General features: G+C 27.1%; 1 protein-coding gene across 1 annotated transcript; it reads left to right on the top strand.

Moving 5' to 3' along the window:
* Positions 1-8,805: 8,805 nt before the first annotated feature.
* LOC121224295 (zinc finger protein KNUCKLES) lies at positions 8,806-9,432 on the top strand (the record flags this gene model as incomplete). Its single annotated transcript, XM_041107320.1, has 1 exon — positions 8,806-9,432. A coding segment is annotated over one exon (627 nt), but the record flags the coding sequence as incomplete, so codon positions are not given.
* Between the last annotated feature and the right edge of the window lie 4,635 nt (positions 9,433-14,067).

The following is a 14,067-nucleotide window of genomic DNA, read 5'->3' as shown; positions in this document are numbered from 1 at the left end:
TCTCATTTGGAATTTAAAGGGATTTTTTTTCATTTTGATACCTAAATTATTTTATATTATAATTTTTGGTCCAAAAACAGTAACCATGTTAAAAAAATAAGTGAAACATTTAACCGTGTCATTTGTTTGTCTTTTTTTTCCAAGTCACTGATGACATGACGACTGATTGGTAATGTGACCTTTGACCATTAATGAAATTAACCAGGTGTTGAACAGTCATTCCCTGTTGACTGTTTGAATATATTGTAAAATTTATAATTAGAATTTTTTTTTCCTTTTTGTTGAATTATTTATATTTTTTTATTTTATATAACTTTTACATCATAAAAATATTTTTTAAATTTAATATATTATATATATTATATAATTTTAAAGTTTTATATTATAAAAACGAATGTTTTGAATTTAAAAAAAAAAACAACAAATCAATTTTGTGATCTTGCATTGTTGTGCTTCTTATAATTTTTGTACGTCTCTATATGTTGTGGCAAATTATCATTTTTTGAATTTTTTTTCTAATCTTTTGAAAACCTGCAATAAAATTAATATAATTTAAATACAAAATTAATAAAATAAAGTGTTTAAAAATGGGAAAATGGTTTTTCAGAGGGAGTTTTTATTGGTAAAATAAAATATTTAAAAACCGAATAATGATTTTTCATAGTGGAGTTTTTGACAAAACAACAACTTATGTAACAAGTGAAATAATTACTAAAAAAAAATCTATGATAGAACAAACCTTATAGTAATTCTTAAATGATAATATTATATATTATTATCTTACAACATTTTTAAATACATTATATTTATTAATAAAATAAAAATTATTATAACTAATTATTTATTGTATGAATATCTTATTAAGTGGATGCCTATCATGATCAAGATAAAGTTTTAATATGCTTATAAATAGAAACTCTGATGAAGCATTCTAATCATCCCTTTTCATCAACAAAGTACATTCTCTATTGCTTTCATTTTTTTTATTCTCTCCATCTATCTTTATTTTATAACAATCTATAATTTTTAACATAATTTCTTAAAATATATATAAAACTAAGTTAGTATCAATATTATTGTCCGTGTAAGAGATAATAAATTTAAGTGCGTTTGTCGATACTAATCGAATTAAAACTCAGTCAACAATTAATATATTTTATATTTTTATAATTGTATCACTTTAATCAATATGATTAATTGTCCTTAAGGGGAAATTTTTTTGGCTAAATTCTTTTATTATATATGTACCAAGAATATATATATATATATATATTTACAAAAAAAATGATTAGGAAAGATTGAGATGATCAGCAAAGTAACATTCTCTTTTTTTCTTATTAAATTATTATAAGTTTATATTAATACAGTTACTATATACATATACATATATATGTATATATTATTTTAATACTTCTATCTTTCATAGGAAAAAATACTATAAATATAAAATAAGCAATTAAGGGTCCACCACTGACAAAAGGAACAGCCTCATTGGTTACATATACTATTAATTTTGAATAAAAGAACATATAAAATCAAAAGATTATTATTTATTAGAATTTTTTTTGTCAAATATTAAACTATGTCACATGTTTCCAAAAAAGGTGGTTTTTATGAAATCTTATCAGACTGAGAAATGAAGGATGTGATGCTTATTATAATAAGCAATTAATAATTTAATGGTAGCTGGATGGGTCGTGAAATGGTGGTAGGTTTATCAGATATCTTTTAAATTAAAGTTCGAGCATTATTTTAAGGTTTAACGTTTAATTGCTTGGGTAACAGGGTATCGTAGACTGGAGATTGAGAATGATAATTCAACGGTGGTAACTATTATTCGAAATGGGCTAGCAGCAAATAGTATCGACAGTGAACTTAAGGATTGGGAAGTGAAGTTTTGACAGATACTAAGATAGAATAATGAAGTGGCAGATTGCGTGAAAGAAGCCTAAGGCGAAACGGAACACTTGACTATTCATGAGGAACCATCGGAGAATGTGAATGATTTATTAAATTATGATAACCGTTGCACTATATACCCATTGTTTGAGGACGACTAATTCTGCTATAATCTTAGCTTAAAGCTTTATTAATTCTTCTATCTATAAAAAAAGATTTTGATTTTTTAAGAAAGAAAATGTTAGATCTCATTAAATCTATGATAGATATTTGTAATAGAAAGCTGTTTATAATGATAGGCTAAATGCTAATTTTAGTATAAAATTTTGAGGTTGTGTTTACATAAAATATCAATATTAATCTTTTAAAATAATAAAATAAGGATTATATTGTTTTCGTGCCTCCTCAAATAAAGAGTTGGGTAAATTATTTTACATGAAATTGAGGTAAAGCATACATGATTGATTTTTCTTATACAATTACAACTAAAAAAATCATCATAATTACCATAAATTTTAGTCTTTATTTCAATCAAGTCCAAAAACGTTTGGTCTATATTGGATTATTTTGAAAGTTTGATCGTTATTTCACCACTTCAAAGAGATCCTTCCGAGTAAAGCTTAGGCCCAAACTAAGCATTTAAACATAATGGTATTAATTATATGGTACCGATTTAATTTTTTACAAGTTTGGAGGATGGTATATGTCAATTTTTATTATTAATCTTTATACATTGCAAAAGTTATGAATTTTGTCTTTATACTTTAATTTGGTCAATGTTAGTTTATATACTTTTTTGAATTAGTCAATTTCAATGTCTTTACTTGTCAAAATTTAAAATTTCAGCATTGACCCAAATAGTGGCGGTTAGATCCGTTTGGTTAAATTCAGCTATTAGTCTTGTACTATGCATAAAGTTGTAGATTTAGTTAATATTCTCCAACTAAAGCAATCTTAGGCTCTATACTTTTTCATATTTTGAAATTTCAGTCATGATCCAAACGGCAACCCTTAAAAATATATTAAAATATCAAATTGACATGGGCATTACACATGAAAAAATATGTTTGTTGTATCTGATTTTGAAAATAGCTAGCGGAACTAAATGAATTTAACAGTTATCAGTTATTCAGGACTAGAATTCTAAAATTACAATACATAAAAATAATCAAATTAAAGCATATTTTAACCATGATTATATGTTGAATACAAATGTATATATATTTAAAAATAATAATAAAGAATCCAGAATTCCAGATAACATATATAGAGCAAAGCCAGCGAAGAGATGCACTCATATTAGCTATATTGCTGTCGAAAGACATAGAACACTTGTATCACCATATTGACACATCCAACCCATCTTATTTGAAAAACATTCAAAACGACCCTACGCTTAAACAAACAAAGACATTAACACAAAGATTCCATCTGGTTTCAAAAGTTATGTGATGAATCAAAAAGAATGGGTATGATAATGAGGGAACCACATGGATGATTAAGATTTCATTGTCGTTTTATTATGATTTTGGGTGCAGTGGGGAGTGGTGAGTGGTGAGGGCTATATTATCTTCTACAACCTCACACTACATTTAATACGCTGCTTATCTAATCGTACAAAGAACTTGAGTAGGGTCATTTTTTAAGGAAAAAAGTCGTACTGGACCATAATATAATATGGTAGTTAACAAAAGAGAAAACCCTAAATTTAATTATTAAGAAACCTTTTCCTTTTTATGGATATGCGTTTGAGTGGATAATTACCTGCGCCCTGTCAGCTTCTTGAGAGGACATAGCTTTATTAGGGTCCTAACTAAGAGACACAGCAGATAATGTTGCAGATGAGGGGGTTAGAAGAATACATGAAGAGGCCATTAGGGTCTTGTTCTCTTTAGCTATTTACATGTTTTGTCATTTTTCAAGTTTGCCTCCAAAATGAACTGATATCCATTTTTTGTACCTTAACCCCAAGTGATTGTATAAGATTATCAAAAGAAATACAATAATCAAAATAATATAACAAATCATTCCCCAATTCGTTCAAGACAACATACAGCTTTTCTTAAATTATGTAGTTTGGCCATCTGTATATAAAATTAAGCAGCTAGGCCATGCCATTATTTTCCATCTCTGGTTCAATTCATCTAATCCTTGTTGCTATAATTAATAATGATTAAAAACAATTATTAATTGGTTGTTATCTTTTTAAGAATTAGCTTTTGAATTTGGGAATTGCATGTATCCATATTAATTGATTCTATGGGTTTTTTTAAAAAATTGGTCTCTTTTAAACCAATCAAAATAATTTAATATCTGTAAATTTCGTGTGTTAGTCTAAATAGTGAATTTTTCATTAATATAACTCTAAAAACTACTAGTATTAAGGTGGATTAAACCACAAGATGAGAGACTTATGTTTAAATTTTTAGCAGAAACAAATCTGGAGTTGGGTGACCGGAAAAACTCTACCTCTACCCCTACCCCTTATAAAGAAAGAAAAAAGCTAGTAATAAGATGCATTTTGAAATCGTATTTACGAACATCAGGAGGTATATATTAAAGGAAAAGGTAGGAATAAGTAGAGCAAATTTTGTGTAGGCAATTAGCATAAAAAGTCGTCACTGAAAGTTTGCCATGTGAGCCTCTTCGGCACGTGTAATGGAAGAGGCCCAAACATCAATGCCTTCCCATGTGCCTTTCAAGGTTTCGGCCTTTCCCCCAACTCCACGCTCCCACGTGACACCAGTTTTTGCAGGCTGGTTCAGATCTGTTGGGGCCTTCCCATTCGCCGTTGCCCATCGGTCTCTGATTATTAACCCTAATTTTACCAAATTCCATTGTTTTTGATTGTTAAATGATGGGATTTTCCCAACCTGTGCAGTATCCCCCACAACTGGAATTTGCTTATAGGCGAGTCATGGCCATTAAAATGTACAAAAACAAACACACACACACACATATATTGTGATGCCTCCATAACATTCATATAATACATATGAAAAGTTGAGGTTTAAAATGGGAAATTCATGCAATGCTCAAAACCATTACTTATCACAATAAAACATGTCCTCAGTCCTCACCTCCAAAAGATAAAACCAATGGAGAGAATATTGTGCCACTGATGATGAAGACACCCATTTCTCTTGGCTCTAATGTTCATTTTTAAATATAAACCTCACGAAGAGCTTTTTAATTCAAGTGGGACTTCTTTCGAAAAGATAATTAACACTTTTGATGAATGGAGCAGTACTCGTTTCCCAATAAATTACAAAGAAAGAATAATTATATGGATTAAACAAGAGATAATAATAATAATAATAATGGTGGAGATAAAGCATATTGAATGGAGCCAAAAGAGTCCAGATATAGGAGGGAAAGCATATGAAAAATGCAAAGCCTGGGATAGAGACTAGAGACAATATTATATGGAAGATTGGCAAGCTGTGCCTTTACAATGTATAAATAACATTAAAATTTTTATTAAGTCAACCAAATTATAAAAAGAAAGAGAGGTAGTTGCTAAAATAAAAATATCAACAATTATGGCTTCAATTCAAAAAGAAAAAAAAAAGGAAAAAAATGGTTAGATCGGAATTTGTAAGATACATATGGAACCTTTCTTGTATGCTGCATGCAGGTTTGTTGGATTCTGGAAGACAGAAAGGACTATGTCCATTTCTGGATTGGGTCCAATATTTGTATTACCCAAATAGGGAAATTACAACTGTACACAATAAAAAAAAAGCCCAAAAACACAATAAATAATAAACATATTGGCTGCTTTTATACTACAATATCCAAAAACAACAATAATAATCCGTATGATTTTTTTTAATTGTTTTTCTTGTTTTTTGTATTTTTTTTATATAGAAATTTTGTCATACTTGTATGCATGTGGAAACTACATATTTGAAAATAATAAAAGGTAAGGTTTGAAATTAATAATGATACAATATGTACAAAATTGAAATAAAAAATTTATTTTAAATTGTGAGTAGAAGGAAATTTAAATAGGTAAATGCATCATATTAATAATACCAAACGTAATGTTTGAAACTAATAATGATAACACGTATGTAATGTGCACGAAATTATAATAAATAATAGTTTAAATTGTGAGTAAAAAAAATTTAAATAAATAAACACACCAGATTAAGAAGATTAAATGCTGGTATTTTCAGTTTTTTTGAGTTGGTGTTGAGTTGACTTGTGACACCAACATTATGAATATATACAGATAATGCGGGTGAAATCATTTGTGTAATAACATTGAAATGTATAAAAATGTTAAAGATAAAGCTTTAATTGGTTGAAGTGGTAAACAAAATATTTTTTTAAAGTTTGAGGTATGGTTGAAATTTTAACATTTATAACTTTTTCTTAAATGATAAAAAATATTAAAGCACTTTCATAATAATATAACTTATTTAAAATATAAAATATTTTGTTGCATGTGTTTTTACATGTTTAATTTTTAATTAATTTTAAATAACGTAATTTTAATTATTTATTGTTACCTATCGTTGATAGCGTTCGCTCTCTATTGCTATTATTTTCCGAATATGATTCAATATTGCCTCTTTGAAGAACCATTAACGCTTCAATTTTTTTATATAATTCTAATCATCTCTACTGTTACCAGTAATTTTTTCTAGATGCTACTGGATTGAATATGTCTAACTACTGGATGTTATCTATAAATCTAAACTTAAAATTTAATTGTTATATAATTCTAATATTAATTAAGTGATAATTAAGATGTTTGGAGTTCTATTCAAGCAATAACTCTATTTTACATTAATAAAACTAACACGACTTAAAACAAATTAACACAACTCTTTTTATGTCAAATTTTTAACTAATGATTGTAAATTAAGTTATAATTATAATTACCACAAATTTCCTATATTTTATACTTAGAGTTTTATTCAAGTAATAACTCTATTTCAAAATCAGCACAACCTTTTAAACTAATAATTATAAATAAAATTATAATTATTTTTAAAGTTAAGTTAGTAACATGATGGAAAAAAAACATTCTCTTGCTTTCAAAAGTTTCTCTAAACTCAAGCTTTTATATATACTAGTTTCTAATGTCAAATGTATTGCATGTAATTTTACGTGTTTAATTTTTTTAATTAATTTTCTAAATATTATATTTTTTTTTGTTGAGCCAAATATTATATTTTAATTATTTTAATTAGTGTAAAAGAATTTTTCTTGTTTCAGATGAATATAATTAAACTACGTTAACTTATTTAACAATTTAGATATTATAATAGTAAAAAATTTCAAAAATTATATCATTTGTTTTTTATTATGGTTTTGAAACCTTTTTTAAAAATTAAATAACTAAAATTATTAATTTTCAATTGAATTCTTTCAATGAATTATGAACCAATATCTAAATTAAAATATAAAATTAATTAATAATTATAAAATCTAACTTCATAAAAATAATTAAAATGAAATTACATTAAAAATAAAATTAAAAATATTACAAAAACATTTTAATGTTGTTAATCTTAATCTTAATACTCTTCTTCTTTTTACCGAACAACAAACGCGATTCAAACTCAGGCCATACTTAGAATAGAGAACACCCTTAATCAGTAGGTCATCACATGAGTTTCAATCTTAATCTTCTTCTTGAATGATAACATCCTCGTCATCTTCTTCGATCAAGAGGGGTTCCTGTTTGCTTTATAATATAGTATAAGAGCGTCTTTTTAAAAATTAAAAAAAATATATCAATCTATTTCCATCTAAATCTAACAATAGAAATAAAAATAACAATAAATCAAGCATTGATTTATCAATTATATGTAATGATATCTTTATAAATAATTAATAATATATATATATGATATTGTTATATTCTTTATTATTTTTAATTTATCCAAATATATTTAATAAATTAATAGTTAATTGATATCACCTTTGTTATTATTTGATAATAATTAGTAATATATTAATAGATTATTATTTTAATGTAAATTTAGTAATATGGAACTTTGGACTTCCGAATTACACGAGTGGAAAATAACTTTGGAATAGGATACGGTTTTCAGAAGACGATGATCGGCCTATTATTTTTTAACCTAGGCATCAAGTACTGGGCCTAGATATCACCCAAATTCTTATGATCCATAGCCTGCAACACCTTAAAGAATGGCCCAAAATTAAAAATGGATCACTGAAAATGACCTGCTCTATCATTCTCTCCATCTTCTCAATGCCTTTTTTTTTTTTTTTGATTCTCTCTATCTTCTCAATGCTCTATGATTATGATTCATCTATTTCAGTATTTGAGCTTAACCTTGTTCAAGTCAAATGATAATCAGGTAAAAACTTTTATTACAGTATTGACTTCTAGATTTAAATTTGGCCCAAATGTTTAAGGAAGAAGTCGACTCCTACCTCTTTAAATTACTTATTGCTACTTTCTTTTGATGTATACAAAGATGAATTAACACTTCCCTTCTTCCTTTTATCTTTTTCTTCGAGGCTACTTATCATGTCCTACTTGAAAGTTGAAACCATGCATACTTAACAAATAAGGTGTGAAATTAAATTAATGTCGTTAAGAAAATTCTTGTTGTTTGATAATAACAATATTAATCTAGTCATGGATGCGAGACCGATATATATATACACGTGTACATCCCACATAGAGGAATAGGATAGTAGAGTCATGAGTGACCAATGTTGTTAAAAATGTCAATCAACTTGGCAAAGTTCCAAATGCTTATACAAGACTTTGGGTGATGTATATGCCCGGTGTTAGGGTTTCATTTTGTCTCTACCTCTCCCCCTTAGTTTGAGCCCATACCCCACCCATATATTTAACCCTCTATGTCACCCGTCTTAAATGTGTCTAGCCTAGTGCCATGATTGCTGTCTTAAAAGTCAGTTCAACCTCCACAAAATCATAGTCTGCCTAACCCTAACTTAATGCCTGCCTTGTGCATGTGGAACCCTAAGGCTCAAGCTCAACCTCAAGCTGCAGACGATGTATCCTGGGAGGTTAGGGCCTTTGCAGAGGACATAGGTAATGTTTTGGGCACAACTTGGCCGCCAAGGTCTTATACTTGCTCTTTCTGCACAAGGGAATTCCGTTCGGCTCAAGCCCTTGGAGGTCACATGAACGTGCACCGCCGTGACAGGGCTCGCCTTCGCCAAACGTACCCTGCAACTTCATCAATATTATCTGCTACTGCTATTTCCTCGTCTAACCTCTTAATCCCGACCCAACATTTCCCCCAGAGTGCCGGCTTTTGGCTCCTCCACCACCATGATGGGGTTCCCACTTCTCAACCTATGAATGCATGCTCCATCGATTCACGTTCCACCCTTGTCTCTATTTCACCATATCCCCCTCCGGTAATGCCTCCCAGGTTCCGTCATTTTTCTTCTCTCTATTACAGTAATCTTAATGGTGGGAGCAATGCTGGCGGCATCAGCTTCAGGGAAACATCCATTGAAGAGCTTGATCTAGAGCTTCGGCTAGGGCATCCACCACCAACATCTTGATCCAAAAATTCAAAGAGAGTGAGTGTCCAATTTCTATATATATATAGATATATATCAATTTGAGGAAGAAAGAGAGCGTATAAAATAACAGTCTAGTTCCGATATCTTGGTGTGTGAGATTTTTATTTCTATTTTTTCAATGCTTATATAAGATCTTCATTATTACCTAAATATGTATGAAGGTGGAATATGAAGGAGAAAATAAATTCTAAGTAAAACGTAAATGTAAATGTAAAGTGAAAGAAAAAAGAAAGAGAGAGGGAATTATTAGTAAATTTTTAGAAAGAATAAGATTAGGGTTTGATTGAAAGACTGGTAACGCTTGCAATGCATGCAGACACTGCGTTTTCTTGGAGAAAATGAAAGGAAAATAAGGGGGGAGAGGAGAAAACAATATTTTTCTTTTTAATTTTAAAAAAGTTATATTATGTTTAGTTCATACTCTTGGATTGAGGATAAGAAAATTAGACCTCGTAAATATGATCATCATGAGAACAAAATAATAAAATATTTTAGAAAATTGGCTTGGTGAAACCTGGTGCCACATTTCATTATTTTGTATGTAGATATATGGCTGCCTCTCACTCTCACTAACTTGATATTATTATTTCCACATGATCAACCTCAACAAACTTTCCTCTCAACTTGATGTTCAAAACAAACATTTAAATTAGCCTTTATTGCTAATGAGTGATTCACATCTTTTTTAATTTTGATTATTAATTTACTCCTCAACCCTACCACCTCTGTCACATCAATGGAACTATTGAGTTGGAACTTGGAAACCCAAAGGAGCATTAAATTAAAACGTATAATTAAAATTAAAAAATATTTTAAATTGTGAGTGACTAGAAATTTAAATAGGTAAATACGAGTATTAAATATACTCCAATTGTTTATCATAGCATTGTAAATTTTTTTGAGTTGGTATTAATCGACAACATTATCAATAAGATTATGGCATCCTCGTGATGTGATATATTTATTTTACAACTTACATAAAAGTTAAATGTTATTTTTGTTGGAATGGTAGAGTTAGGTTATTGTATGTTTTGAGTTTTTGGTTCAAATCTGAATTTTTTCTAGATTTTATATAAAAAGACAAGAATATCCTTAAATTAATATGTATTACTTTATTAAAATAAGGACATTTTAATAATTTAATAACTAAGTTAAGATTAGTGTCAATTTTTCGGTATCGCGCAGTGGATGTGTTGCCTATTTTTTCGATTACTCATTAGTTTGGTTTTATATCAATTTAATTAGGGGTGTTCAAACTTCGGTTAAAACTGAATTAACTATCTGAACCAATCTAATTTAGTCAATCCGTCGGTGGCTGAACTTAGTTCGGTTAATAACTTTTTAAAATTTCGGTCATTGGTTAATTTGGTTCGAAATCGGGTAATTAACCGAACTTAATACTTATATTGTATTTCAACACTTTAAATTTCAGTTAATTCGGTTAACTTTTAAGACAGATGCACATTATCAATATATTTTATATTTGTGGTAACCAAAAGATAAAAACATATAAGTTTCGATTAATTCAATTAACTGACCAAAGTAATCGAAATATTTCAACTCGATTAAGTTTTTTTGAAAAAAAACTCGATTCGGTTAACGGTTAAAAAGTTATACAATTCATTTAATACTAATTTGATTCGGTACTATTGAAATATCTGAAACTTTCCCAACAAAACCTGATATTGCTTTTCTTTGTAAGTTTTGCTTTGTGAAAATTAGAGCATCAACAAAGACTTTAAAATGGTTGTGCGTGAGAAATAAGCATATGTTAAAAAATAATATAAACTTTGTGGAAAAAGAAATCACATCTGAAAATGAAATATAACTTTATTTGTTTTCTTTTAGTTCTGGTTAACCATTTTGTAATACCCAAACACTGCAATGTGACTCCAATCCCCCACAAACATCCTTCATTTACACATTACCATTTTGCTTTTCTATTTTCTTAATTAATTACTTGCCTCTTAAGTTTATATTACCTACTTCTTCTTCCTTTTTTAATATTAATTCATAATTACTTCTACAGATCCCGTGCTCATGGAGTAAACGACTTTCAACACTACTGTTTAATCTTTCTAATGTAATTATTTTTAATAAAGTAAAATGTGTGGACAATTACAAAAAAAAAAAAATATAGCATGAGAATGTAATCACAACTAGGGGCGAAAGTAGAAATTTTTTTTACAGGGGCCCGAAATTAAATTGTAACTTTTACAACAGTAAAAATACAATGTCACCATTTGAATAATCTATATTTTTATAATTTTTAAAGGATTAAATCAATTTTTTATCATTTTAAGGTGCAATGTATAATTTTATCTTTACTAATTTAAAATTTTAAAAGACGTAAATAAAAAATTTTCCATTTTAAAGGGATCGAGACCCTTGCCAACCCCTATTAAATATGCTCCAGCCTTAGAAGATTTTCGTTATGAATTCTCACTTTTTAAAAAAACCCACCTAAAACAAATTATCAGATTAAAATTCTAACCCATTACACTTCCTCATAGTTGTTAATGTAATAACTCATTTAACCTATATTAAGTAAAAAAGCTTTTTATGTGAACATGAGCTGTAAAGTTACATATTTTATTGGGTTTTACTTAACATTAAGCAAAACTAATTAATACTAGTAATCACAAAAAAAAAAACATAGGAAATTACCAAACATTACCTTACTTTACCACCCTATTATATGAAAATTACCTGACTAATCCCTCTAATATCAATAATTAAGCAAATAAGTTTTTCTATTAAAAAATACAAATCGAGTCTTTATATATATTTTTAAATGAAACCAAGTTGGGGAAATTGATAATGGTATTAATAAAAATCATCCAAAATACTAATGTGGCATTGATGATGATGACTAGGATATAATAAAACGATGATTAATATCTAATATGATGTATATTTTAATTAAAAACAAAGTTGTATACGTGGCAATTATTAATTTATTATAAAATTTTACATGCGATTTAAAAAAAAAGAATTGTTTTAATTTAATAATACAAAAAACATTTCGGTGCACTATTAGTTGAATTTTTAGAACTCAAAAGAAAAAATTTAATGTATAAAAGAAATAAGACACGTGACATAATTTTATTTGTGAACTTAAAAAAAAAATACATTACGAGTGCACCAAATACTAACCATTAATAATTCATCGATGTAATTAATTTTAATTAATAAAAATAAAAACATAATTGTGAAAAAAATTATTTTTAAAAAAAAGTTTGGCTGAAATTCCATTCTATTAATATGATTAGGCTCTTTCTTTGTTATTAATGGAATCAACTTTAGGTCAACTGTTATCTATGTTTTTGGGGGGGGCGTCCAATTTTATTAATTAGAACCAATCATATTTTATTCATTCGCTAAAGTAATAATTAAATCAAAGTAAATAAAAATAGACAACATGACATATTAGTTTTTATAATAAATTAATAATCATTACATGTACATTTTTAATTAAAAGAAAATAATCCATGTGCAACATATCTAAGAATCTGTCATTTGACATACTAATTATATGTCCCACGTGTCTTTATTGACTAAAATTTAAAATGAATATTATTTCAATTTAATTTTCCTTATGAAAATATACAAACATTGAATATTCATTCATATATATATAGTGAAAATCATATATGTCAGAAATCTTTATTATAATTGGTTTAGTCATAGATTACAAAAAAATTTTAATTTATTCTTAATATTAAGTTATTATATACTATTTTTAATATTCAGTATAGGAAAATATAAATACGTAGTTCAAGTGCCAAAACTTTAAAATTTTCTCATTCATTGGTACATTCATTTTTTTAATTATTAAAAATTAAATTTCATATATAATATTTCTTTCTTTAGTAGATAGATGAAAACTATATTAAATATATTATTGAAATTACACAGATTAATTTATTAATTTAATTACCAATTATGTTTGCATAATATCTTTGAATTATATTTTCACTCTTTCTATAAGAGTAAATCATAATTAGAAGTAATCTCAAACCATTCAAATTTATTTTAAATATTAAATTTTTTTATCTTAATTTATATGAATTATAATTTAAACTACCATCATTATAAAAATTAAATATTTTTATTATTTTTATTTCTTTAATGATACTATTTATAAAATGTTTCAAATTTTGTACTATTTTTTGATAATTCAATGTAATATATTTTAATTAATATACACAAACCATTCATAAATTGCTCAAAATAAACTAATTATATTATAAATAAATTATTTTATCATATCCGAGACATCATCGTCGATGTCATGCTACATTTGTCCTAACTTACGTATCTCATGTCAAAATTTAATTATTAATCTTTTAAAAAGTAGTCGAATCACTTTTTTTAAACGAAAATATTTATTAAAGCATTGATATTTTAATAATATTGGTGTGACAACCTACGTTGCTGTTCATGAGTGTTTCATGTTAACGTGACATAAATTGTTTAATATGTCACATAAATAAATTAATAATTATACAATATTTAAAACTAAAAAATTCATAAAAAAATTTAATATGAAGTACACACAAATTACTATATAAGATTTAAAAAATTAATATTTTAATCAGTATCCTCATTATA

The sequence above is a fragment of the Gossypium hirsutum genome, chromosome D12 (genome assembly GCF_007990345.1).
Source record: "Gossypium hirsutum isolate 1008001.06 chromosome D12, Gossypium_hirsutum_v2.1, whole genome shotgun sequence".
Lineage (NCBI taxonomy): Eukaryota > Viridiplantae > Streptophyta > Magnoliopsida > Malvales > Malvaceae > Gossypium > Gossypium hirsutum.
The sequence above is the reverse complement of the archived record's forward strand: the minus strand, read 5'-3'. Positions and strand labels throughout refer to the sequence as shown.